Consider the following 25751-nt stretch of genomic DNA (forward strand, 5'->3'; position numbering starts at 1 on the left):
AATATTTATAACTCAATGGCACAAATTAGTTACGGCATCACATCAATCGGGTTTGGTCCCCACACGCTCACACGAAACCCAAGTGGACCCCATCCTTTTCTTTCACGTCTCCCAACGCATTCGTATTCACACATGTCAAAGTTTAACGCCGTTAACTTTAACAGATAACTCACTCTCAACGAAAGTCAAAACAGAGCCCTTGAGCACCTTGAAAGTTGAAAAACTCACAGCCAATAAAAACCCACTCAGAAAAAAAAAGGACAGAAACCAAAGGTCAAACGACAATCTTTATTCAATAAAAACATGGCCGTTTTGTACTTGAAAGTTTTGAATTATTAGTGCTTTGAGGGGATTTCGAGACACTGTTAAGCAAAGGCTAACGTTTGAGGGATGTGTCTGTGCTTTTGTCAGTGTAGAGTGTGTGGGGAGAGAGAGAGAGAGAGAGAGAGAGGAGTGAACTGAAGTGGGTTTTGTCTGTATTCCGTAAGGGGTGCGAATGTTGGAAGATAAGGAAGCAAAGCGAGACGCATGGCTGAAAATAGCGCACCGCTTCACCGTAATATCTGTCAACTCTTCTTTTATATATTACCAACAAATACCACTGGCTTGGCTTGAGATGTGTGACGAGAAACAAAGGGGATTCATTTACAATGTCGGGTAAGATTTTTTTGTGTGTGAAAGAGTGGAAGTAGGTTGAAATTAAGGTTGTCTTGTTCTTGCTCTGTTTCTTTTAGATGGGAAACGTGTCATTTTGAAGACATGGATACCGGAAACAATGATTTTGTGGGTAGATCAGATCGGGGTTGTGATGTTGGGTTAGGTTTGATGATGATGCAAGAAGTTGAGGACTCTTGTTCAAACAAGAGCTTCGTGGCACTTGACCAGCATTCTTCAGCGTCACCATCTTCTTGTTATGTTGAAGGATTTGATGGACGAGCTAGTGGTTGTGGTGGGCCCATTGTTTGCAACACAAGCAATCAGAAACCATGCAGGGGTGATATATACGATGTTGTCGGTGCTGCTTCTGCTTCGGCTTCTGCTGCAGTTGTGTTAAAGTCTCTGCACCATCACTCCTTTTCCGCTGACCCTTCTTTTGCCCACAATTTCTCTGGTAAAAAAAAAAAAACTTGTTTCCTTAATCCTTTTTTCTTATAATTTTGTTTTTATGAAGTAATTAAAAGAGTATATGGATTAATGCATGGTGTTCAAAATGTAATGAAAGTAGGAAAAATGACAGCCCCTGTGAATGCTAGAGTTCCTTTCACAGCAGCTCAGTGTCAAGAGCTAGAAAGGCAGACCATGATATTCAAGTACATGATGGCCTCTGTCCTTGTCCCTGCTGAACTCCTTATACCCATCAATACAAACCCTTCAAATGGTAATCTTTTGTTTCTTCTTTCGTTAGCTTTTTTCTTGCATTAAATATAAGGGGGACATGTAAATTTGTTGTTGTTGATAGTATCGATGAAGGGGGTTTTGGAAATGGGGTTTTCGAGCAATAGCTCGGACCCGGAGCCATGGAGGTGCAGGAGAACAGATGGGAAGAAATGGAGGTGCTCGAGAGACGTGGCTCCTGACCAAAAATATTGCGAGCGTCACTCCCATAAGAGCCGTCCCCGTTCAAGAAAGCCTGTGGAATTGCCAAACCACTCGTCCAATAACAACAGCAATGATCACAAAATGCTAACACTTAAAAACATGGCATCTGATGGCAGTGGCACCAAGCAGCCTCATCAAAGCCCACATTTTACAAGCCACAACAACGATGTTCGTTTATTCACATCTTCATTTGATCAACCCAGGTGGGTCTTCGGATAAACCAACACTCTGTCATGCTCTGCATCTGGTATAATTTTTCTCCATGTTAGTATATAAATGCATGATGTGGATTTGTTGTCTTATGTGAGTTACTGTTAATGGTTGGTCCGTGAAGGTGCTTGGAGTGGTTCGTGAAAGGGGAGACAACCGTTCCTTTTGCCAGCAATTCCAACACCGAGTGGCAGCAGTTTAAGGCACAAGGCACGAATTATGGGGGAAATGCTAGTGAACATCATCAGCTGCATCTAAACGAGCAGTTCAGCCCCAGTTTAGCCTCTTTGGGAGGATCCTTGAACCTCAACCAAACACACTCACAAGACACGAGGGCCTTCATCTCTGCATGGTCGACAGCGGATAGAGAGGTTGTTGAAATGGATGGAATAGGGAGCAAACGCCATGTTTATTCAAATGAGAAGCTGCCACTCTCATCTCTCACACTGTCAATGTGGGGCGGGAACGAAAACAATCGAGAGGAAGACGATGAGAACAGTCATGAAATAACGGAAACCATCTCATGGATGGGGTCGTCGCCTGGTGGACCACTGGCTGAAGCATTGTGCCTTGGCATTGCAACAAGTCAAACCACAAGTAGTTGCAGCAAGAGCACATGAGACATCCCCCTAATAGCTACTAGCTAACTATAATCTTCAGTTTAAGCAAAATAACTTCATTAACTTTGGTAATCTTAGAACATTGCTAATATTGGACAAAGGGTTTTCTTGAAATGAAAATTCAATGTCAATGTTAAGCTCAGAAGCTTATGGAATGCGATGATTAGTGAATGGCCAAATGCCCTTTGTTTTACATCCCATAGCTCATTAATGTCGGTGATTTTGAATTGCAGACTAAAACACGACTAATTTTGTTTAATTTCCAATTAAAATCAATGATACTATCATTAATCATCATCATAAGCTTGCAGAAGGAACATATCACTTGTCTTTTTTATCACATTAAGTACAGTACTCTTTTTGAGTAAGAGGTCCATTAATTAGCATCCATAAATATTTTCCTATGTCATGGGTGTCAGATTGAAACTTTTCTCCATTTAACCTTTTTCTTAGAGTGAAAGAAAATGATAAATTTTCCATCAATGAAGGACAAACTTTATTTACTTGTTAGTTGTTACCCTACGATTTCTCATATAATAGAGCAACCTTCCCACTCTTTGATAAAATAGTTATCTATTAATAGTATAGTATTAATAATGTGAGTTCCCTTTTTGATATTTTGAATGTTCCTTCAAAAAAAAATGTAAACCTGTTTAATTTACTTTGTATCTTAAAAGTATATTTTTTTTTCATTTTTTTTCATTTTTTAAGGGTAAACTACTTCAAATACCACTCACCTCTAAGCTCGAACTCGTTTATACCATTAATATTTTAATTTTACCAATTTTAACACTGATGTTTATGTTTAACTGCAATTATGTCACCCTGCCGTTAATCTATTAACGGGACAATGAAATGACATCTCCGTTCTGTGACGACGATGACGCGACTCCGTCACCAAAATGACGTTGTTTTGGTTCGACCGTTTTGATGCTAAAAAATTTAAAACATCGTTTTATTGATGAAAAAATTATTCCAATGAGATTTGAACCATAAACCCCTAAACAAATTCAAACTCCCAACCACCAAGCTAACTTAATAACTTATTAAAAACTTAACAAAACTATTATAAACTTAAATAACAGTTTGAATTTTTAATTTCTATAAACACATATTAATAGTCATATCATTCCTTTCTTCTTTAACAAACCTCAACAAAACCCTAAAAATGGAAGCTTCCTCCCATCATCATTTTCTCTATTCTTCTTTGCCCTTACATCGACAACATGTCATGACTATTCAGGAATCTGGGTTAGGGAAAATGATTTGGGAATGGTTTGATACGATTTGGGAGTAGGGTTGATCGTGAGAATTTGTTAAATTAGGTATTGGATGTAAATTGAGGGTGACCTGATGACTAATGATAATAACAAGTTGTAAGTGTTTAAACGTCATCGGATTAATGACCGAGGGTAGTTGGGTAAGCAAATTAGAGTGGAGTGGGCCTAGGTTGGGGTAAGCCCAATTCGTTGTAATTAGTTGGGTAGTTGTTAATTGACCTAGATTAGTCAAACATTAATTGTATATAAAAAGGGTTGTATTGTAAACAGGGGGATATCTTGAATTTGGAAACAATAAACTTCATACTTCTTTTGTCTTTCTTCACTCTTCTGTAACATTTTTTCTTCGAATCATTACTATTGGTATCTAGAGCCAATATATCTTGATCCATTAACAAATTGTGGAAATCAAGAAAAACGCACACCAAGAATGGTGATGGCAATAAATCTACAACCACTCAACCTGCAATAGTGCAAGAATCATTAGATAATCAAAAAGAATTTCATGCATGGTGGAAAGATCAAAAAAACACCTTGGACAAATGACTGGACATATTGGAGTCTCGCGCAGAAAAAATGCTTGGAACTGTGCAAAGAATCTTAGCCTTGATGACTAAAGGAACTGAGGAGACATAAGCTTCACCTGCAAGTAGTCAGTGAACACCTCAAACGTACTAGAACAAGTCAGAAGGAAAAAAAAACAATAGAGGTAACAGTCATTAATGATAAAGAAAGATATTTTTTAAAACCATATAAACCATAGATATTAGCATCTAAACCTCGAAGAGTGGTAAATTCAATTTTACAAGAACCCTTATGGAGCTCACATACCACTCCCAAGAATAAAAATAGATGCATTGTGGAATGACACTCATCAACCGAGTATCACATCCAACATAATCGTGTTCCCAGGCCCAAGATTGATCTCCCATTGTTTAATGGAACCAATCCGAGGGGTTGGGTCAAAAAATGTCAAAGATACTTCTCAATTTTTGATATTCCTGAAAACTAGAAGTTAGAAGTTGTTGCAATGTACTTGGCAGAGTAGGCAGAGGTTTGGTTTGATGGCTATATCTTGCAAAAGAATAAGGTTGCATGGCAGGAATTTGTGACAGATCTATGTCATAGATTTTGTGACATGAATTACTCGGATGTGATAGATCTATGTCATATATTCTGTGATATTCTGACGACACTTTCTTCTACTCACTACAATTTCTGACTTACTTGACCACTGATTAAGATAGATCTACTAATACATGAGTCCTTATACTCGGGGTGCCTGACTCACCCAACTACTCATCTTCATACTCTACACTAAAAACACTGATTAAGATAGATCTACTAACCTCTTGCACTTCAAGGACTCGGTCACAACTAGCTCTGGAGCATAACAACTCAATCTAAGAAGGTTTTTATCTTATATTCGTACATTAAACGATCTCTATGAACTAGCTGAGAGAATTGCATTCTCAGTTCATCTATATGCGCATAACTAATATTCTTGCCCTAAACTCACCCTGCAACTGATTCCACGTAGGCATTTCTGGTTGTAGAGCCATCTCCACGGTCTCCCACTAATTGATATCATCACCCTTAAGCAAAGCGGTGATGAACTTTAACTTATCCTCTAAGTATGGTGAAGCTGGCTTAAGGTTCTCACGATCTCTCTCTTAACCACTGACCGTTCGAAATTGGATCATCATCACTTGGATCGTAGAGATCGACTGTCTGATACATCCTTAGTCTCCCTACTGGGAATTCTATTGATACTAATGGACCCTGGGAGGCTGACTGGACAGTCTGAGTTCTAGAAATAACGTCCAATATCTTTGAGAGTGGAAGTTACACCCCTGAAAAAAGTCACCTTTACGACGCCCGTGCCTAATCGGACTCCAATATCCTCTGCCCTTGGTAGTAACTCCTTATTAATTTTATCGGGATAAGAGTCTTGCCTCTCCATCCTATCATCTAGATTAGGCTCAAAGTTATCTGCCATTACAAAGTCTCTATCATAGACTAATGAATAAGGCACCATCAGGATTCCAAACTTATACAAGTATTTTCAATACCTAAGGGCATATATTCACTAACACCTTACTAAAACAAACAACTAGGTCATAAGAACGACTCAACCTGACGCTCTGATACCACTAAATGTAACACCTTAAACCCAATTTTGGCATAAAGTACCACATTAGGCTACTGAGGCAACCCCTGATTTTCAAAACATGTTCAATTTATTTTTAATAATATGAAGGTATCATAATACATTTTAAAAAAATATATAAAATACTTTTATAAAACAGAGCTCCGAGACACATAATTTAAAATCAAAATAATAAACATATGAATTATAAATTTTGAATACAAGAGTAAGGTTCTATGAATCCATATGCCCACTAAACTATAAAATAATACTCTTAAAGGGATGCTAAAACCCCTGATGTGACGGTACTCCATGAACTATTCAATCTATTGACCAACCAATGGAAAACATTCGAAGGTTGAACTTACAAAACCCAATAGTATAATCGCTAATCTAGAGCAGCAATAAGAGTTTTATAAACACAAGCATGTTGAATACATAGTACTAAGCAGTAGGTACATGCATGATCTAGATCAAGTCCTACCAACTTGAGGCTTAGTTGTTTTATAAATGAAGTATGAGTCTCACACTTCTCTATATCCTCTGCTAAGGGTTAGCCATAAGCATACCTCTAAAGGGTCACTAACCCTAATGATTGTCTCTAATGTGTATTATCTAAATGTCATATTGATGTTCATGTACATTATCTAAATGCAATACTAACTCTACTGTGTATTATACACTAGCGGATGTAGGTGTCATGATGTGGCTGAGGGGTTATATCTTAGAGCACACATCCCTCTAACCTACCATTGTCACTACTGTATGACACACAACATCAAACAAACAAGTTATTGAGGATGTCATGGTGTGACTGAAGGTTATATATCTCGGAGCTTGCATATACCTCTAGCCTTCCTGAATACCCTCGGGTACTCTGGGGTGAGATCCAAAGTTTCATCGAAAACATATACTCCGCCAACTTACTCCGTCGAGTCTTGGGGTATCTACGCCCAGCTAGCAAGAGAAGTTTATTGGCACTGACTGGTATATACTAGACATCCTAGCAAACAAGACAATTATCCCACTACTAAAGTAACTCTAGTGTCTTCATTATTTCCCGAATGTCACACACAAAGGCTAGTTTTTTGACATCCTACTTGTTATTGTTTCTAGCTGTTCTGAATTATTACTAATCTCGTTTACTGGTCTCCTTAGTTGCTATCTCGCTCGTTCTCTCATCTAGAACGTTAAGCAATGATTTATTAGTCTGTTACTACTGATAATCTATGTTGATTTGGTTTTTCATTAATATATGGTATTTTAGTCACTACTATAACTTTAAGAAGTCTCTACTCATTTATGACTTCAAGAAGACTACGATATTTACTGTTTATTAACTTTGATACTCACTGGCTTGATACCTAACTCGGGTTTATTTCTGGGTAGCGATACTATATTCACTTTTACTACGCATTCCTTCAATTCACTCTTAAATTAAAAGGGTAACTATGAGTCCATCACTCTTTTTCGTTCTTACAGTGCACACATTTGTTGTTTCATGATCTGATTCCTAGGTCATATCACTTGTCGGTACACTCTCTGCAATGATCCTTCATTTTTAGACATCTTTTACGAACTAAACTAAAGATAATTGGACGCATTACACCGACTATGGTTACTCTAGTTGTAACCTACTCTTACGAGAGTCTCTGTCATCTTTTGGCCAATTACATCCCTCACTGACTATGTTATACCATTATAGACCATCCTTAGCTTTTACAGACCTTAATCGGGTCTAAATTGATCATCTAAGGTTAGTAGTATTGATACTCTACTTGTATTGATACCCTAGGGTCAAGTATCGACACCTCTATGAGTATCGGCACTAAAAATATATTCCAAAGCTGAAAATAGGGCTCAGTATCGATACTTTTACCCTGAGTATCGATACTCTAGGGGCAGTATCGATACTCCCCCTAGCAATATCGATATGCTCCTACTGGAAACCATAATGTTTTCCCCAATTCATTCAGTATCGATAATATTCATTCCACTATCAATGCTCAAACCCATAAATGGTTTACTTAGGCCCGAGCATCTAAAACCACTCCTAAGGCCATAGTTTGGTTTCTAATTTGTGTGCTGAAACTTTAGAGAGTTAATTAGGGTAATAAAGTGTCTTAAAAACACATATTTTACATCAAATTCATCATCTATGGCTTAAATCAAGTTTGAAACCTTAAAATCTCAAATACTCAAATCCTAGCATATCATCATGTTTATGAAAGCTTTAACATTCCAAAGGATTATAAATACACTACCTTGATGTTTAAAACCTGGAATGAATCTTCTTGCTTAGCCACACTCCTTTTCTTTGTGATTTGGATGAAAACCCCCACTTTTCTTGCAACCAAAGAACCCAAGGCTTTGAATCATTAAAATCCAAGTTGATGGATGGATTATGAACGAAAATAAAGCTTAAAAGAGGTAAGAAATGGCTCAAAAGACTTACCATTGGTTTACGGAGCTTTAAGAGAAAAATGGGAGAAATAGAATGAAAGGAACAAGATGAAATGAGAGATAAATCTCTTATCCTCTAAAATGGGGTAATTGTGCTTTTGGTCCTTTCTCATCTTTCTACCTTTCAAAAATACCCTCTTAAGATTAATTGGGCCCAATTTCAACCCAATTAAGCCCAACGACTTGAATTATAAATTCTACGAGGTCCATTTATCTCTCGGGTAAACCCGAAACTACTAACCCAAAATTTAGGCGTTACAGTTTTTAAATGAGGGAAAGATGAATAAAATGTTGACCTTCTTTCCCTAACAATTTTTTAAATGAGGGAAAAGAGAACGGGTTTACCGGCTTGACACACCCAAATGGCACGAGACTTGACCTTACTTCTGTAGGGTAGTTATTTTCTAAGTCTATTGAGTTTTAACTTTGGAATATTACAAATAAAGAACATATTTTAGTTGGTTAACTACTACCCTGTAGTACATGCCAATCACTTTTACTTAATTCAACGTTGGTAGCCTAAAAAGTGGTGCTTTGCTTTGCCTCAGTTACTGGAAGAGTTGCTATAAGACTTGTTGCAACAACTATATAAGAAACATGAGGTATTGAGCTGATTGTTGTGAAAAATCCAACTGATACCTTGATTAAATGTAGTGATGGCTTTCCATGCATTGAAATTGACTACGAAATCGACACACGAATACTCTATTACATCAGATCCGCCAAGTACCATCATTTTCCTATTCATAATAAGTACTTACTAGATTTCATTGATATCCTCTTTGATTCTCAAAATTTATCAAAACATACCCCCTGCAGTGAAATTGAGCCATTCAAGAACATTTGTAGGCAAGCCTCTGTCACCTAAGGTGGCTTTTTTTCTCATGAATGGGGCCTAGCTCCATTGCACCAGAAATTCTTAAGGTAGATTGATTTTACTATTATGTATACAACTTGAGAGTTTTCAAAATTCTATACAAAATGGGTTTCAAAAAGTTTAGCTAAATTTTAAGCATTCATCAGTGATGTCTTAAGCTTATGACATGTTTAAAAGTCGAATGAAGTATTTTGAGACAATCTTGCTAAATTTTCTTTGGACATAGCCAAACATAACTGCATATGGAGTGAACATACTAGTTGCAACTTCTCATATGGATCGGTGGATAGACAGTGGATATGTCATACACTCGGGAACGTTCATGGCCACTCCTAATGTTTCAGGCATTGTCGCACTTCTTAAAGCAATTTATCGTAATTGGTCTTCTACAAATATTAAATATGCATTAGTCATAACTGGTATTTTCCATTACCAAATCTTTTCATTTATGTTTCTTCAAAATGTAAGTGATTAACTCATGATCATTATTTGTTAACCCATTGCAGCAAGGACGAATGATGCATTATGTCTCCCATTCTTTGTTGAGGGATCTCCTTAAAAACTGGTTAATCCATTCAATTTCTGAGGTGGTATTATAAACCCCGATACAACAGCTAATCCCGTCCTAATATATGGTATGAGTTTATTAGACTACATACATTACCTTTATGCCATGGGCTATAATAACTCCTCCATCAATTGACTTACAAGGCGATCTACAGCGTGCCTGGATGAAAAACCATCCATTTTAGATGAGAATGTACCATCCATAACCATTTCATGTCTAAGAAATGTAACACCCTAGACCAGTACAATACACAGTCGACCAATTTAAGGTGCTACACAGAACCATCGAAATGGATGTCCAACTTTTTACTATTTTCTTTAAATATAAAACAAATGTATAATAAACTAAAGAATAAATAAAATCTTTACATTGATGAGCTCCAAATAAAAATATTTACACTTTACAAAAATAATATAGACTGATCTGCTAAAACTACGACTCAACTGGACATTAAGTTTACAAATATACATGTCATTTCAAAATTGTTGAGACATATTATATATTTGTACTGATTTAAATTGGGTTTTGGTTTAGCTACTACTCCTCACCTGTTGGATCTACAAATCTGTCCACGGAAACAATCCGAAGGCTGAGCTAACTAGCTCAGCGACACACTAATAACTAAAACATACTAACTGCATATCACTGAAATGCTAGATATCATGTCTACTAATCTGATCTGCATAGTGAATATCCTTGTGATATTCACTCTCTACGCTACTTAGACATCATGGTATGGCTGAGGGATTACCTCATCTCATAGCTCACGCACCTTTCTAGTCTACTGGGATATAGCCCCCGAAATTTTGTATCAGACACCATATCCCTGACTAACCCACCTCTTGAGAGTGTCAGGCCTCGACCAGAGTTAGTCGGTTTTATGGGCCTTGCACCCTACCTAAGGATATATCTAGACTGCATCTATACTTTTGACTCCAATAGCTTTTCTAAAGGAACTAGGGTGTCCGAATCATTTCCCGAGCATCAAACAAGGCTAGTCTTATTTGTCCCTAATTATTTGGTTTCTATGTTTGATTTAAACATTAATATTGTTCCACTTGTAGTCTTATTTGAGAGTATAATAAGCTTTTGGGAAACCTCACTTGCTTCTATACTCCTCCTGGACTAAAGACCATTTATTTCCCTTAGTATCGATACCCTCTCATCAGTATCGATACCCTACCCAAGGTATCAATAACCCCACATCCACTTTATTCATTGCATCCCAACATTAAACACCATCTATAACAATTATTCTAGTGTTTTACGCATATTCGAACCTACTTATGGTCATACTATGGGTCTAGGACCTTCAAGATAACGTTTTAGACAAATTTTGACAATTTGGGGAAAGGGTTTTGAAACCTCTAAGAGAGTTTCGAAACCTTTATGCATTATGTCATTCTGGACAAAGGGTTTCGAAACCAACCTAGGGGTTTCGAAACCTGTATTGCATAATTCATTTTTTCACCCAAGAAAACTCTCTAAAACACTCTAAAAAAACTTTCCTAAGTCACCCAAACTCCTACCTTGAGGTTTTCAATTTATTATTAAGTCTTATGTGATTATAAAGGAGCATAAATAAGGCTTTAATACATACTAAAACATACAACATGCAATATACCATGAAAATCTACTAAGCATGCTTAAACTAACCTTTAAGCTAATCTCTTTCAATTGATTTTAAAACTGGTATGGAAAAACTAATAGTGTGTTACTTGGATTCTTTGGATGCTAAAACCTCTCTCAAACAACTAGGAATCCACATTTCTTTTACCCTTGGCTTTTGAACTCTCTTCAACCTCTTTCACTAACAAGGTATTTGAAATTAGTTATTTACTCAACTAGAGGCTGAATAAAACTTAAATACATTCCCTATAACTCAAATCCTTTCTTAAAATATCTTGAATCACTTGATTTCTTAAAACCCATAAAAAATCATTTTTGAAAATCTAAACCAAGTCTTAATATTAAAGCCTCTAATGAAAGCTTAAGATATGAAGAATAGGTTTCTTACCTTGGTTTCTTCAATCTAGGCTTGAAATCTCAAGGGCTCTCACCTCTTTTTTTTAACCGTGGGAGAGGAAAGGAAGAAGAGAAGAGGATATATTTTTAGGCTAATTATTTTCGTGGAATTCTCTAGAGAATAATGGGTTTATATCCCTTGAAACAACAATAGGTAAACTACACTTCTAGTCATTCTTTCTTTAATTCACCTTTAAGAACACTATTATCCTTAGCCTATTGGGTCAACCTAAGCCCAATACCCATAAGAATTGGTCTAGTTTAGCTTGAAAAATCTAATAGGCTCTATTAACGAGTTTCAGGTTGATCAAAACTACTGACCTGGAAATTGGTGCATTACAAATCTCCCCTCCTAATAGGAAATTTCATCCCTGAAATTTTGACATAATTCTACTATTAATTTCAATTACTAAGACAACTAAATCTAAAGTCTGGACACTAAGTCAACTATGACGGTTACTGCATCCCCGCTAACTTTGGACTGAACTGCATCCCTACCAGCCTGACCAGATATACTACATTCTCTCTAAAATCCTCTGCCCCTCTGAACTGTCGGAGCTGACTGTTGGGTCGAATCTGGAACTACACTCTGAGCCTCTGAGCAATCTCTGAGAAAATGATCTAAATACCCACATCGGTAACAACCCTAAGCCCCAAACCGATAAACTCCTAGGTGCCTCATACTACAGCAAGAACAGGTAGGATAAGATGGCACTCTTAAGGATCCTTCAACACTAGCTACTAGTGTAGTAAACAATTATCTCTTATGTTAACTGGTCCTACTCCCTCATCCGCTAGCACTTTGCGGAAATCGGGGCAATACAAGAAATCCAGTAACTCTTACTATAATAGTAACAAATGTGGGTTCCCCTAAATCTATCTATAGAGCCGTAATTGAGCCTCCAGTTGTCTTAACTGTAATAGTAAGGACTCACATCTTAGCCATCAATTCTAGAACCAAGAAGACCTCCTTCAGTGTTACAATCTCTGCAGCACACCAGGTGAACACATAGTATTTAGTTGGGAGCCTAACTTGGAGAAATGAACGAACTGATGTAAGAATTCCATCACCTGTCAAAACAGATGTTTTACAATCTTATGCAAATATAATTAATATTTTCCTTAGTGATAGGAATTTGTTCTACTTATGTTCATTCAATCCAAATATGAGTTCAATTTAATTTTGTCAACATTTAATTAGCTTGCAATCTTTAACATTTAATTTTGTGATGATCGATTATATGACATCGATCAAATAAGTAAAAATTACCAAACATCAAGTTGTAGACAAGGATTTAGAGATTAAAGCAAAGGTAAAAATCAACAAGAACATTAATCTTATTTACAATGTTATAATTACAATAAGTATGATCATTTCACTTGCGAGTAAAGATCAACTCCTAAGTGGGAAGAAAGATGTAACAATCGTTGGATAACAAAAATTAAAAATTCTCATGTATTTCTCTCCCATAAAAGAAATAGAGATTTCAAAAAAAATATGTTTACAATTGTGCCAATAATCTCACGTGTGGTAAAAAGAACTATTATGATTTTTTGGAGATGATTCATGCACAATAGTCAAAGGCAAGGGTAAAGTTATGAATACTTAAATGAAAATAAGATAAATATCATATGTTTATTATGTACTAACTTTAAAAACAACACAATCAACCTTAATCAACTTTTGAAAAATGATATGAAATGTAAACAATCACTCTCTCACCATCAAAAGTAAAAATAGAGAATCAATATGACACAACATTTGTTTATCATTGACAGTTCTTGATCATATGAGTCTGTCTCTATATTGCTATCCACGAGCGAGAGCGAAAGCAAGAGACGACAAGAAAAATGAACAACTCAAGGATCATATAGTAACAAAAGAGTATTAACCATGTAAAATCTCAGAGGTATCTGGTTTGCAAGATTAACAAGTACAAATTCAGAAATTTATGCAAAGTTACAATTTCTCAAGTTAAATTTAGGAAACATGGTACCAAAACAAAGTGCAAATTTCACAAAGGATCTTGTCCAAACTTTAGCAGCTAACACATTCTTCAAAACCAATATCTCGGTTTAAGAATTTCAACGGGAAGAGAAAAGAACCCTGCCAACAATACCGGTGGCCTCAATGTAGCGATCCACACATCTAGAGATGCAACTACTTTCACTTCCACTCAGACTCGAGCCTGGCTTTGTTATGCACTTTTCAAAGCACTTCCCCCTTACCGTCTGTATGACAAATAAAAAAAAGACATTAAGTACAGAATTTTTTGCATTTACCCCCAAATACTGCCGTAGAAAGCATGAAGAAAATCATCTGATGTCGAAACCAAATATCAGATACTACACTCTCAGTCTCATGAAGTGGACAATTAATAGTAACAGGAGGTACGATATCCGACAACTGGTTGCATTACAATAATTCGAAGAAACTAAAGAACTTTAATCAGACAAAAATATCTACACATATAAGTAAACATACAAAATAAGCTATGAATTAGTAACAATTTTTCTTCAAATCATTCTTAAACAGTGACTAATTAGGCCAACAAACTTCTACAAGTATGCTTTTGTAGAAGAACATAATGCTGAAGAACAAGAACCATGGCATGGATTATATTTTATTAGGATTGCCAAATTGTAACCTCAGCATAGAAAAGATGTTGTAGCATTAACATTTATAGAATCCTCCTGAACGAACTTTTTGAGACATGCTAAGTCAAATGAGTCGATGGGTTTAAGCTACTTATAGAAACCCGAGGATTGTGGCTTCTTTTCTGGGTTTTGATTCCATCTAAACATTGCATAACTATCTAAATCAAGAATAACCCACGGCCGTCTTATTCCATTAAAATGGCTACCTTTAAAATCATCCAACAACATAAAGTTATCTACACAGGGAACAGATGTTAATGACCCATGAACTATGACCGGTAAAGAAAAATATAATTCAAATTGTAGAAAAAAGGCTTGAAATTCACAAATTTTACTGATTACATGGAGATATTGAAACCCCAAGAAACAGAATTAAGAAAGAGGAAGAGAGGGTAACCTCGAGGAATTCTTGGGCATAAGCCTGGGCAAGTTGAACCTTCATCTGATCCATGAATTCATCTGTAGAAAATTGGGGAGATCCTGTTCCGCTTGAACCTGTTGAAAACGAATCCATTTTCTCCTTCCCTTTTATCCTTCTTGTTTAACTGTCTTTGTCGCAGCCTTCAAAGTTCAAACCAGAACATTGAAGAAAACACACTAAACCCTAACCATATAATAGAGGAGCGGTAAGGGAAAGGGGACGACGCTAAACCCCCAGACTTTGCCATCAGAGGATTGGGTTTAGACCCATTTTGTTTGGTGTTTCTGCCCATCACAGTATTTCATTTCACTGGGCTTTTTTGGCCCAAAATGGCCATTAGAATACTAATTTAGGGATTTACCTATCATCCAATATTATTTAGGGATCTATGGTATTTGTTACAATGTCAATGTCAAGAGGTAACGAATTCCATGGAATATTATTTTTTAATGGACTCAGATGAGTGGACCCCATGTGAGTCGATAATTTATTATTTTTACTAGGACTCGTCAAGTCGAGATGAAGAGTCCATTAAATTTTTTTTATTTATTAAAATTTTTTAAAAATAGAAATAAAAAAGAAAAACAGTGGAACTCGTCACCTCCTTCATATTAAAAAACTAGTCGTTGGTCAACGGGCAGTTGTGCAACGGTTACTTGGAACTCGCCACCTTGAGGTGACGAGTTCTGTAAGATATTTTAATTATAGTCATTGGAATTGGGGCTATAAATAGAGGTTTTGGATTTTGATTTTTCATCAAACCTTAAATCAAAAAATATTTTGAAAAATTTTGACTTCTGTAAAAATCCCAAAAAAATGGCTTCCCAAGTAGAAATGTTACGCCTCGACAACATCCATATTTCGCGGATCGGCCTCCGGTTAGAAGAAAAACGGAGTATTAGTCAGCACAGGATGACTACGAGATATTCACATAAGGGGATGTTGATATATCTTCAGCCATCCGATCTTTTTCCTTCCATATTTTTATGTGGCTTCAAGGTGTACCCAGTGTTGATTTAGGCTTTGATCAAACGTTGGTGGCCCGAGACATACACCTTCCATTCCCCAAGTGGTGAAGCGACGATTACTTTGGAAGATGTCACTTACCAACTCGGTGTTCCCATGAATAGAGCCCCCATGGTGAGGCGGAACAATTACGAGCCCAAGACGTTGCTCTACTAAGTTTTGGGAAAGGTGCCACCATCCGAGTGCACCGATGACTATTGGGTACGTATAATGTTCTTGGAGTCCGAATTCCAAGTGAACAATGACTTTACCAAGGACGAGGTTATTTTTACGTCCCAAACATATATTCTCCAACTGGTTGGAGGGATATTATTACTAGAAAAGTCTGTTCGTTTGGCGCATACTCAATATCTTCGAATATTAAATAACTTCGCTAAGTGTCGCAATACCAGTTAGGGTTTGACGATTTTAGCCTTTCTGTATCGAGAGCTTTGCAAGGCTGCAATTGTTGAGTGAGGTCGAAAAGCTGGTGTATTAGGCTATCTAATATTGTTATAATCGTGGGAGTGGTATCGGTTCCTATTTTTATGCTGATTACAACAGCCCCGATCGAGTTTTCTCTTACTGGAATGTAATTTTTTTAAATTGTTTTTAATTTTGAAATAATTTTTTATCTGTTTTTAATATTTTTATAGTTTTAGATGGCGCCATAAAATAACTTAGACGAAGTTATAGGGTGCCACCGCAAAAGATATACGGGTAAGGATCGACATCACCGATCGATATGCGGTATAAACTTGTTCTTTTATTATTTTTTGGGTCCATTTTTAAACTTTATATACATATTAAATTTACATTTTTATTGGTTTTCTATGTTGACGACGAGATCTACCGATTATTGCCACCGCAATTTTTTGAGGGAGCCAATTTATTGTGTGTCGCGACGCCATTATTACATTTTGTGATTGTTGAATAACACGCGGTTGATAGAGTTCTACGATAGTATGCGTCACATAAGCCAATTCCTACGCAAATCGTTGAGATGGACGCGATCTATAGAATTGATACGTGTGGAAAACATACCGAAAATTGGCCGATGAAACACGTTGACTACATCGAGCAATGGAATCATCTATACCTATCGCTCCCCCCACTGTACGATATGACATCGTTGGACCTAGATTTTGACCATTCTCCCTATCTATGAAATTACGAAGCAAATGGGAAAACATATCTCACAACATTACAAGATAAAGGAGAATGGGAACAACATCAGACCAAATTCTCTAAGTCCAAGAAGAAATCATCGACGTCTTCTTCTTCTGCTTCAGTATCTGTAGCTGAAGAGTACTATAATGCATCTCAGGTGAGTTTCAGTTTCTATCTTGTATATCATACTTTAACCGAGACTCGGCCGACTTGGGTTGGACGTTCATGGGATGCAATGCAACACACTCAAACATCTTCGACAAAATATGAAGTTGAGGGTGAATGAGATCATATCGTATATGGTCAACAACATAGCCACCAAGTCGATTCAGTAACGACAATGATGGCGTCAAATACTATAAGCGCATCACTGTATTTCGAAGGCGGATCTCAGAGTGTGTTAAATACACCTTCTCGACAAGATGAAGACGATGACAACGACGACGATGATCAAGGTCAACGATCCCGTCGTACTCGGCGAACCCCGCGTCATTATCATTTGATCACTCCTCGACACCGTCAAGAACTTAGAAAATATAAATAAATTTTATTAGTTTGTAACAATGTTCTTTCAATAAAAATTATTATTATCATTTTATTAATTTATTTTTAAAATTTAACTTGGGAGAACTCCTCACCTCGAGGTGACGAGTTCCAAGTGTCTGTTGTCAAGTGACCGTTGCACAATTGCCCTTTGAACAACAACTAGTACTTTGAATTCGAATGAACTCTTTTTTTTTAAATTTCTATTTTTAAAATTGTTTTTCAATAAATCAAAAAATATTTTTTAAATAGACTCGTCATCTCGATATGACGAGTTCCAATAAAAATAATAAATTATTGACCCACGTGGCACCCACTCATATGTGTTTATTAAAAAATTATATTTTGTGAAACTCTTCACTCGAGGTTACGAGTTTGCTAGACACTATAGCAAATATCGTAAATCCATAAATAATATTGGGTGATGGGTAAATCCCTAAATTATTATTCTAATGGCCATATTGGGCCAAAAAAAAACCCATTTTACCAAGTAAAATGGGCTAATAGATTTTTACTCTGTCATGATTACTCACTCAAGTGAGAGATAGAAGAAACTCATGCTGCTAGGGCTATAAATGAGTCGAGTCGAGCTCGAGATTGTTGAGCTCGACTCGAACTCGAAAAGTTTAAAATTAGGTTCGACTTGACTCGAAAACTCGCGAGCTAAAAATTATCAAGCTCAAGCTCAACTCGAACTCGAAATATAATATTGAAACTTGACTAGAACTCGAAAAGGATCGAACTCAAAAAAAATCATGAGCTCGATTGAAACTCGAGAGTTGAGCTCGATTTTGAGCTCGATTCAAGCTCGAACTCAAACTCGAATTTGAACTTACAAAAATCTTATATTACATTTAAAAATATATAAATAATTTTCCCTTTAATCAACCATCACCAATACATTATAATACGAATGTATGAACTATAAAAATCTAAAAAATAAAAAATACAATTACAAGAAATTTAGGATAATTAATATAAGCTTTGATGTTTTTAAAACTTCAAATGTATTGAAAGTTTACAGAATATGACAACACATCTAAATTTATAAAAAGATGACAAATATGACAACATATCCAAATTTATACAAGATGACAATATTTTCCTTACAAAACATAACAATATCATGATAGTTGCATGTTAAGTTTACTTACAAAAAAATGATACAAAAAATGATATCAACAAGTTAATCTTACTTACAAAATATGGCAGCAACACGTCAAATTTACTTACAAAAGATTGCAATATGTCCAAGTTTACAAAAGATGTGAGGTGCATGTCCAAATTTACAAAAAAAAAACAACAACAATATGCCCAAGCTTCCATATATAGCACCTATTAAAAAGAGTAAAAGACAATAAATAATAATAAATTATTCTATAAAAAAGCATGAAATCATTATAAATATGGAGTTAAAAAAATATAAGATTAACAAATTCAAATATTAAACCTTTTAATTTGTCACATTATCGATTCTTTCGAAGGTACTGATATAATAATTTTTTTCGGTGTTTTGTCATCATTCTGCAATAATTTAAAAACTCAAATAAGTCTACATATATTTAAAAAAGTAAACAAACTTTGTTATAAGAAAATACATTTACCTTAGGTGGCGTTTGGTTCACTGAAATATTTATGAGGGAATTGGAATCTATGAAGGAATTGAAATCTGTAGGAATTGAAATTTGTAGGAATTGGAATCTCAATCTGAAACCTGTTTGGTTGACATGTCAGATGAATTTGATTTTAGTAATGTAAAATGATAGAATTGTCCTTCTTATTTTTTTTTTGCTTAATTTTAATTTGTTTTATAACTTACATGTAGCAATATATTATAAAATTTAAAAAATATTAAATTTTTATTTTATTGATTGATTATTCATTTCAATAAATTATAAAAATCATACTAATAAATATCATAAGTTAAAATCATCTCAATTATGGATGGCCATGGGTCGGGTTGGGTCGGGTTTTTGGTCCACTCGACCCGACCTGAGAACAAGGGAACCTCCACCCGAGTCCCGACCCGAATATATGAATTAGAAACCCGACCTGAACCGAAATAATAATAAAAATTATTTTTATTCAATAAAAACAATGACTTAATTGAAAAAAATTATATATAGAGGGGTATTATTGTAATTATTTCTAAATATATAAGGTAAACTTATATATTTTTTGGGTCAGGTTAGGTATTTTTCACCCTAAACCCAAACCCGACCCGAATATCACACTTAAAAAAATCCGACCCGACCCGAATATCAAACTTAAAAAAACCCGACCTGACCTTACTCGAACCCAAAATTTTTTAAAAAAACTGACTCGATCCCGAAATTTTTTGAAAAAAAAACCCGACCTGACCCGAATATCACACTTACAAAAACCCGACCCGAATATCAATCTTTAAAAAACCCGACCCGACCCGAACCTGAATTTTTTTAAAAAAATCCGACCCGAACCTGAATTTTTAAAAAAAAAATCCGACCCGAATACCAAAAGATTGATGAGGGTAGTATGGTCAAATTTTACATTCACTCCTCCAAAGGATTTTAATTTCATCATGTTATGGATGTAATTTACTTTCCCTCATTTGATGGAATTAGATTTCAATTCCCCCTTTGAAAACTTGAACCAAACATGGGAAAGTGGTGGAATTGGATTCCAATTCCCCCTGATTCCAAGGGATTCCAACGAACCAAACGCCACCTTATTCTTTCTTTTTACTCCATGAAGGGATCTACACCAATCACCTGCACACATCAACATTTGAACTATTTCTAGAGTAAGGGAAGACCTATAAGGATCTATTAGACGACTTCCAGCACTAAATGTGGCCTCAGAAGCCACAGTAGTAATAGGAACAACCAATACATTTACTATCATCCTAGATAAAATGCGAAATTTGTTTGACTTCTCCTTCCACTAAGTAATGACATTAAATTTCGCATCTTAACTAAAGATGCACCCCTCATCCAAATATGAATCAAGTTCAGACTTCATATGCGGTACAGATGTTTCCCCACTAAAACGTCTTGTAAAAGCTCATACAAACCACTAGATGTAACATCACCTTCATGAAAATCCATAGAAAATGCATGTTCTTCACTTTCTTCCACATTACAAGATGAAGAATACATCGTCAAATATTCATCAAAAATTTGATACATGATGTCTTTGACCTTACTAATGTTCTCCCTAACTAAATGTGATGGAAACATTTTGGGAAATGCAATTTCTACCGCCCTCATTTTCAATCTAGGATCCAATACTAAACATATTGCCATTAACAAATTGCATTCACCCCAATATTTTTGAAGCATCTCTTTCATGTTATCAACCATATTCTTAACAAAATCATCAGCATACTCAAATTTTGAATCCAACAACACTTTAATTCTTTGCACCTCTCCAAGAAACATGTTAGAAGTTGGATATTCAAAGCCTGATATAATGTTAGTAGCGGCTTTAAACACTTTCAAAATTTCAAGTAGTTTTTCAATTTTTCCCACTCATCATCATCAAGACAATGCTTATAAGAATGATCATGCAAAGCATATCTAGGGAATACCTTTCTGAACTTGATAACACAATCCAACATGTCATATGTAGAATTCCAACTTGTCTTGCATTCAAGAATCAATTTTCGATCTTGCAAATTGTATTGACTAATAAGTTCACCAAATCGTTTGAGTCGCACATAACTTGCATTCAAGAAGTCAACTGTGTCATGAACTTTTTCAATGATGCATTGCACTTGTTGGAGACCATGTTGTACCATTATGTTAAGAATATGCACACAAAAACGAAAGTGAAATATTTTTCCACAGCAAAGAAGTCTTCCATTTGTTGCAAAATTGTCCTTCAATATCTTGATACAATAATCACTTTCTGATACATTATCCACTTTAATTGTGAAAACCTATAAAAAGAAACAAATAAAAATCTTTTAGTATTGAATAATCATAACAAAAAGACAAATACTACTAATTAATAAGTATATTAAAATAAAATAATATAAACACACTTACTTTGTCTTCAATTTCCCACTCCTTTAAACATGTTAAAATGCAATCAGCAATATTAACACCTTTTCTTGGAGGCGACAAATGAACAAAGTTGAGTACCCGCTTTTGAAGCTTCCAATCAAGATCCACAAAATAAGCCGTAAGTACCATGTATTCAATTTTTTGTGGCTTAGATTTCCACAAATCCGTAGTCAAGCCAATTTGATCCACTTTTTTCAACAAAGCTTTTAACTTTTTCTTCTCAACCTCATAAACTTTGAATGAGTCACTTCTTATAGTAACTCGAGAAACACTATTCCATTGTGGCATTCCTCGTTTCATCATCAAATTAATTCTTCCTCCTCCACAATACTAAAAGGATGCTCATGCATTGTGATCCAATGAGCCATAGCCTCTCTCATCTTCAACATGTCAATTTTACCATCATGTAAAGCACTAACAAATCCAGATTTATTCGTATCGATGCTTGAATTAGATGGCAATAAATTAATTAACTGTTGTTGCTTAAAGAATATTGACTTCTTCATGCAAGTATTAAAATGTCGTTTCATATGAGAAATGCTATTAGATTTCAAGGCAGAAAGAGGATGTTTGCAATACTTACACCTTAATTTACTTTATTCGTTTATGAATTCAGGTTCTAAGAAATCATCCCACACCTTTGATCTTCTTGGTCTCTTAAAGGCTTGGAAAGGATTTTCAACGTCAACTTCTTTTGTTGTGGTGTCAACAGTAGGTTCAGAAGCTTCTATATTGCACTCTTCTTCTTCATTAAGAACATTATCTCTGTTATGTTCATCATCAACATTCACAAAAAACTCTTCAACTCTTGAAACACCAATAGGTGTTGAAGAAATTTGTGGTTAACTAGATATATCTGAAAATAAAAATGATAATATAAATAAAAATTTAAAAGAATATTTATTTAAAGATAAACAAACTCATAATAAATAATAAACAAATAATAAATAATTTTTTAATCGATCCTCATTATACAAACCAACTTGTTGCTATTTGAAACTTTGAATCATAAAGCTCTAATAACAAGACATCCTTGCAAAATCACTTTGATTAGATCCAATTTGATTAAAAAATGTATGAAAGGGAAATGTTAATATTAAACTATGGTGCACTGGAGATTTAAAATTAAATGTTCGTATAATTGTGAATTAAGCTAAAATACGAAGTTACTAATAAACTGTAATAAATATAATGTAGCAACTTCTCCATCAAACCCAAAAAATAGCCCAATATGCTCAAAAGTCCCCATTCCAGAGTGTAAAGCAATAAATGCAGGTTTTAACATTCAGTACTAGGGAAATAAATGAAGAACTAACCAAGGAATTCCAATTCAAACAACAACATGGAAAATAGCAGCTAAAATGGTTTACAAGCTACAACTATCAAACCCCAAGGAATTCTAATTCAAACAACAACATGGAAAATAGCAGCTAAAAAGGTTTACAAGCCACAACTATCAAAAGCTAACACCAAAAAGAGAGGCACGGACTTGACCAAAACCCAATGAGAAAACAATAAGAATTTAGTCCCTTAAAAAATCCAAATCTTAGAATCTCAAGAAATTAAAAAATAAAAAATGGGGTTTTGAAGAAAGTTGCTTACCTTTGAGAAAGGAATCAATTTGGAGAAGAAAAAGAGATGAGGTTTTTCATTTGAGATGGGTCATGAAATTTCAAGAGTGAAAGAATCAAGATTTGATTCTCTTTTAAACTGTAAATTAAAATGAATGAGATGTCTTAGTGAAATGAGAGAGAGAGTAGACTTATTTTTCTTTTGATTTCTGAAGAACAAAAATCTAATAAGAAGCTTAAGTCTTTTTACTTTCTATTCTTCTTCTCTTCTCAGTTTTCTCTTTATTTATTGCCTGAATTTTTTAACTCTGCAATTATTACTTTCTTTTTCTTTTCAGAGTAAAATTTGGTAATGTATATATATTTGTCTTGTTTTACTTTATATTGTACAAGTTAGTAGTAGGGATGTTTATTTTCTCTCAAATATGATTTGATGTCATTAATTTTTTCAATTAAGATATTAATGTAAGTCTAAATGAGTTTTTTTCTTTCTTAATTCTTTATAAAATCTGTTACACTTTATTTTGATTTTTTTTTAAATTATTAATATTTAAATTGAATCATATTTTTATTATATTATATTATATTTATTTTCATATAAAAAATTAGTAATGAGATAAGTACAATATAATATCTATTCAAAAATAACTCTTAAGCATTTGATATTAAATGCTTGAACCCTTAATATTTATGATATTTGAACCCGAAACCTCAAAATATAATAACAATTTTTTTAATACTAAAGTCCCTTGATTCATGCTTAAATTACAAATTAAGCAAATATAATCAAAGATCCATCTCACCGTATTATCATCCCTAACAATGATGATATTTTATCTTTTATTTTTTATGGCATAATAAGAATATTTTGTTCAAATACTATAGATTTTTTTATCATAATTATATTTATAGTTATCACAAATATTATTATTAGAAATATATTAAATATTTGTCATTAGATAAATAATTTTTTTATTAATTTAAAAATATATATAAAAATATTTATTCAAAAATAATTTTTAATAATTTTTAATTTTTTCAATGTTGATTGTTTTTTCTTATTTTTTCTTATTTTATTTTCTATGTTTTCAAGTACTTATGCAGTAAAAAGTTAAAAAAGAAAGAAAAAATTAACCTAACACGTGTAATCTAATATGTGTTTAATTAAATGGACTTTTATTTTTCTATTAGTAATATACAATGTAACAATTGGACTTGGGTTAGTTAATTTTAAAAAAATTAAAATTTGAGGGTAGTTGTATTAGAGAATTTTTAATATATTTTTAAAATTTTATAATTATCAATAATATATTTTTAATATATTTTTAATAATGTAATTTTAAAAAATCTAAAATTATAATATAATATTTTTTTAGTAACTCGTGAATTTTTCGAATCGAGTATTAATTAGCTCATTAAGAATTCGAGTTAACTTCGAGCTCAAGTCGAGTTCATTCGATTCTAGTATTGATTAAACTTTAACCGAATTAATTTCGAATAACTCGCGATCTGCCTCATCTCATTTTCACCCATACTAATGCATGCACCTCTCTCTCTCTCCGGGTCTTATCAAGTCGTCATCTCTCCTTTTAAAAAATCGAGGAAAGAAAACTTCTTGAATGATCAACATGATCCAATACAATCCCGTTTATCCAATCATCATCAGATCAGGTGAAATCGCCAGCTAGACATCTTCTTACATGTCACCTCCAGACAGAGAAGCCGACAATGGAGACACATAGCGGCCGCCAAATAGACGGTATGGAGGGCTCAATGGTACAGTTGAGTTTGGAAGGTGTGGTGGTCCTACCCTATATAACCTCCCTCTATAAACACAGCATATGGACCATCATGTGTGTCTCTCCCACCAAATGCTTTAAAACCCTTGTTCCGTAGGAAATATACAATTAAGCAGCAGTCCATAAGAAAACTATAGAAAACAAATATAAATACAATTGCAGAGGCTGTTCCACCTTTTCGGTTTCGTTGCATTCGCATTTCCCCATCCCTCTGCATCGACTTATAATATGGTCCAAACTCAGTAGGTGTAGTTAAGTTATAGCATCTACCGTCTCAAGGATTCTTCTTTTATCTCTATATACTTATTTTCTGAATATAGAGGGTAGAGACAAGGGTTTTTCCAAAAGATCCATCCTCTATGATATAACCTTGTGCATTTGTCTGCACTGTCATTTTCCCGTCATTATAGTAAAGAGTGAGGTAAAGCCCCACGTCTCTGCTTCATTGATGCGTATGCTGCGCTACCTACCTAGCTATTGTTACAAGCAACGCCGTCTCATTTTCTTCTATCCTGTGTGTTTATATATTCATGATGGATCGAGGAGAGCCAACGAGAAAATCATTTCTCTTAAAGTTTTACATTATCATATATTTCAAATATTTTTATTTATATTTTCTATTGATATCTTTTCTTTTTTGTTCCTTGGGATATTTTATAAGTTAACCTCCTCTAAATTTTTACAAATTCATCTCCTAACATAAAATTATGTATTTGTGCTTATATACAGTAACAATGTTGTATTTTG

At 34.5% G+C, this 25751-nt stretch overlaps 3 protein-coding genes and 1 pseudogene across 3 annotated transcripts; 2 read left to right on the forward strand and 2 right to left on the reverse strand.

Annotated features, from left to right (window-relative positions):
* The first annotated feature begins 448 nt into the window (after nucleotides 1–448).
* On the forward strand, nucleotides 449–2614 carry LOC120120879 (growth-regulating factor 8-like). Its single transcript, XM_039140395.1, has 5 exons — nucleotides 449–657; nucleotides 735–1111; nucleotides 1226–1378; nucleotides 1460–1802; nucleotides 1934–2614. The coding sequence occupies exons 1-5, from the start codon at nucleotides 497–499 to the stop codon at nucleotides 2427–2429; spliced, it is 1530 nt and encodes a 509-aa protein (XP_038996326.1). The 5' UTR covers nucleotides 449–496; the 3' UTR covers nucleotides 2430–2614.
* Nucleotides 2615–7472: 4858 nt separating this feature from the next.
* On the forward strand, nucleotides 7473–12972 carry LOC120120894 (annotated as a pseudogene).
* A 660-nt stretch (nucleotides 12973–13632) lies between these two features.
* LOC120120833 (mitochondrial import inner membrane translocase subunit Tim13-like) lies at nucleotides 13633–24766 on the reverse strand. Its single transcript, XM_039140364.1, has 3 exons — nucleotides 24753–24766; nucleotides 14847–14998; nucleotides 13633–14023 (listed from the first exon to the last, which is right to left on the reverse strand). The coding sequence occupies exons 2-3, from the start codon at nucleotides 14961–14963 to the stop codon at nucleotides 13877–13879; spliced, it is 264 nt and encodes an 87-aa protein (XP_038996295.1). The 5' UTR covers nucleotides 14964–14998; nucleotides 24753–24766; the 3' UTR covers nucleotides 13633–13876.
* LOC120120832 (zinc finger BED domain-containing protein RICESLEEPER 2-like) lies at nucleotides 20525–23325 on the reverse strand. Its single transcript, XM_039140363.1, has 3 exons — nucleotides 23237–23325; nucleotides 21617–22490; nucleotides 20525–21507 (listed from the first exon to the last, which is right to left on the reverse strand). Exons 2-3 carry the CDS (start codon nucleotides 21935–21937, stop codon nucleotides 21064–21066), a joined length of 765 nt encoding a protein of 254 aa, XP_038996294.1. The 5' UTR covers nucleotides 21938–22490; nucleotides 23237–23325; the 3' UTR covers nucleotides 20525–21063.
* Nucleotides 24767–25751: the final 985 nt, after the last annotated feature.

This window comes from Hibiscus syriacus, unplaced genomic scaffold (assembly GCF_006381635.1).
Source record: "Hibiscus syriacus cultivar Baekdansim isolate YM2019G1 unplaced genomic scaffold, ASM638163v2 tig00110348_pilon, whole genome shotgun sequence".
NCBI lineage: Eukaryota > Viridiplantae > Streptophyta > Magnoliopsida > Malvales > Malvaceae > Hibiscus > Hibiscus syriacus.

Bases quoted from the DNA above. Each gene is read 5' to 3' on its own strand.
- LOC120120832 (XM_039140363.1), bottom strand. From the start codon at position 21,937: ATGATGAAACGAGGAATGCCACAATGGAATAGTGTTTCTCGAGTTACT. The intron at 21,508-21,616 runs GTAAGTGTGTTT...TTCTTTTTATAG, and splicing joins AGTGGGAAATTGAAGACAAA to GTTTTCACAATTAAAGTGGA.
- LOC120120879 (XM_039140395.1), top strand. From the start codon at position 497: ATGTTGGAAGATAAGGAAGCAAAGCGAGACGCATGGCTGAAAATAGCG. The intron at 1,112-1,225 runs GTAAAAAAAAAA...TAATGAAAGTAG, and splicing joins TTTTGCCCACAATTTCTCTG to GAAAAATGACAGCCCCTGTG. The intron at 1,379-1,459 runs GTAATCTTTTGT...TGTTGTTGATAG, and splicing joins CAATACAAACCCTTCAAATG to TATCGATGAAGGGGGTTTTG.
- LOC120120833 (XM_039140364.1), bottom strand. From the start codon at position 14,963: ATGGATTCGTTTTCAACAGGTTCAAGCGGAACAGGATCTCCCCAATTT. The intron at 14,024-14,846 runs GTTACCCTCTCT...TTTGTCATACAG, and splicing joins ATGCCCAAGAATTCCTCGAG to ACGGTAAGGGGGAAGTGCTT.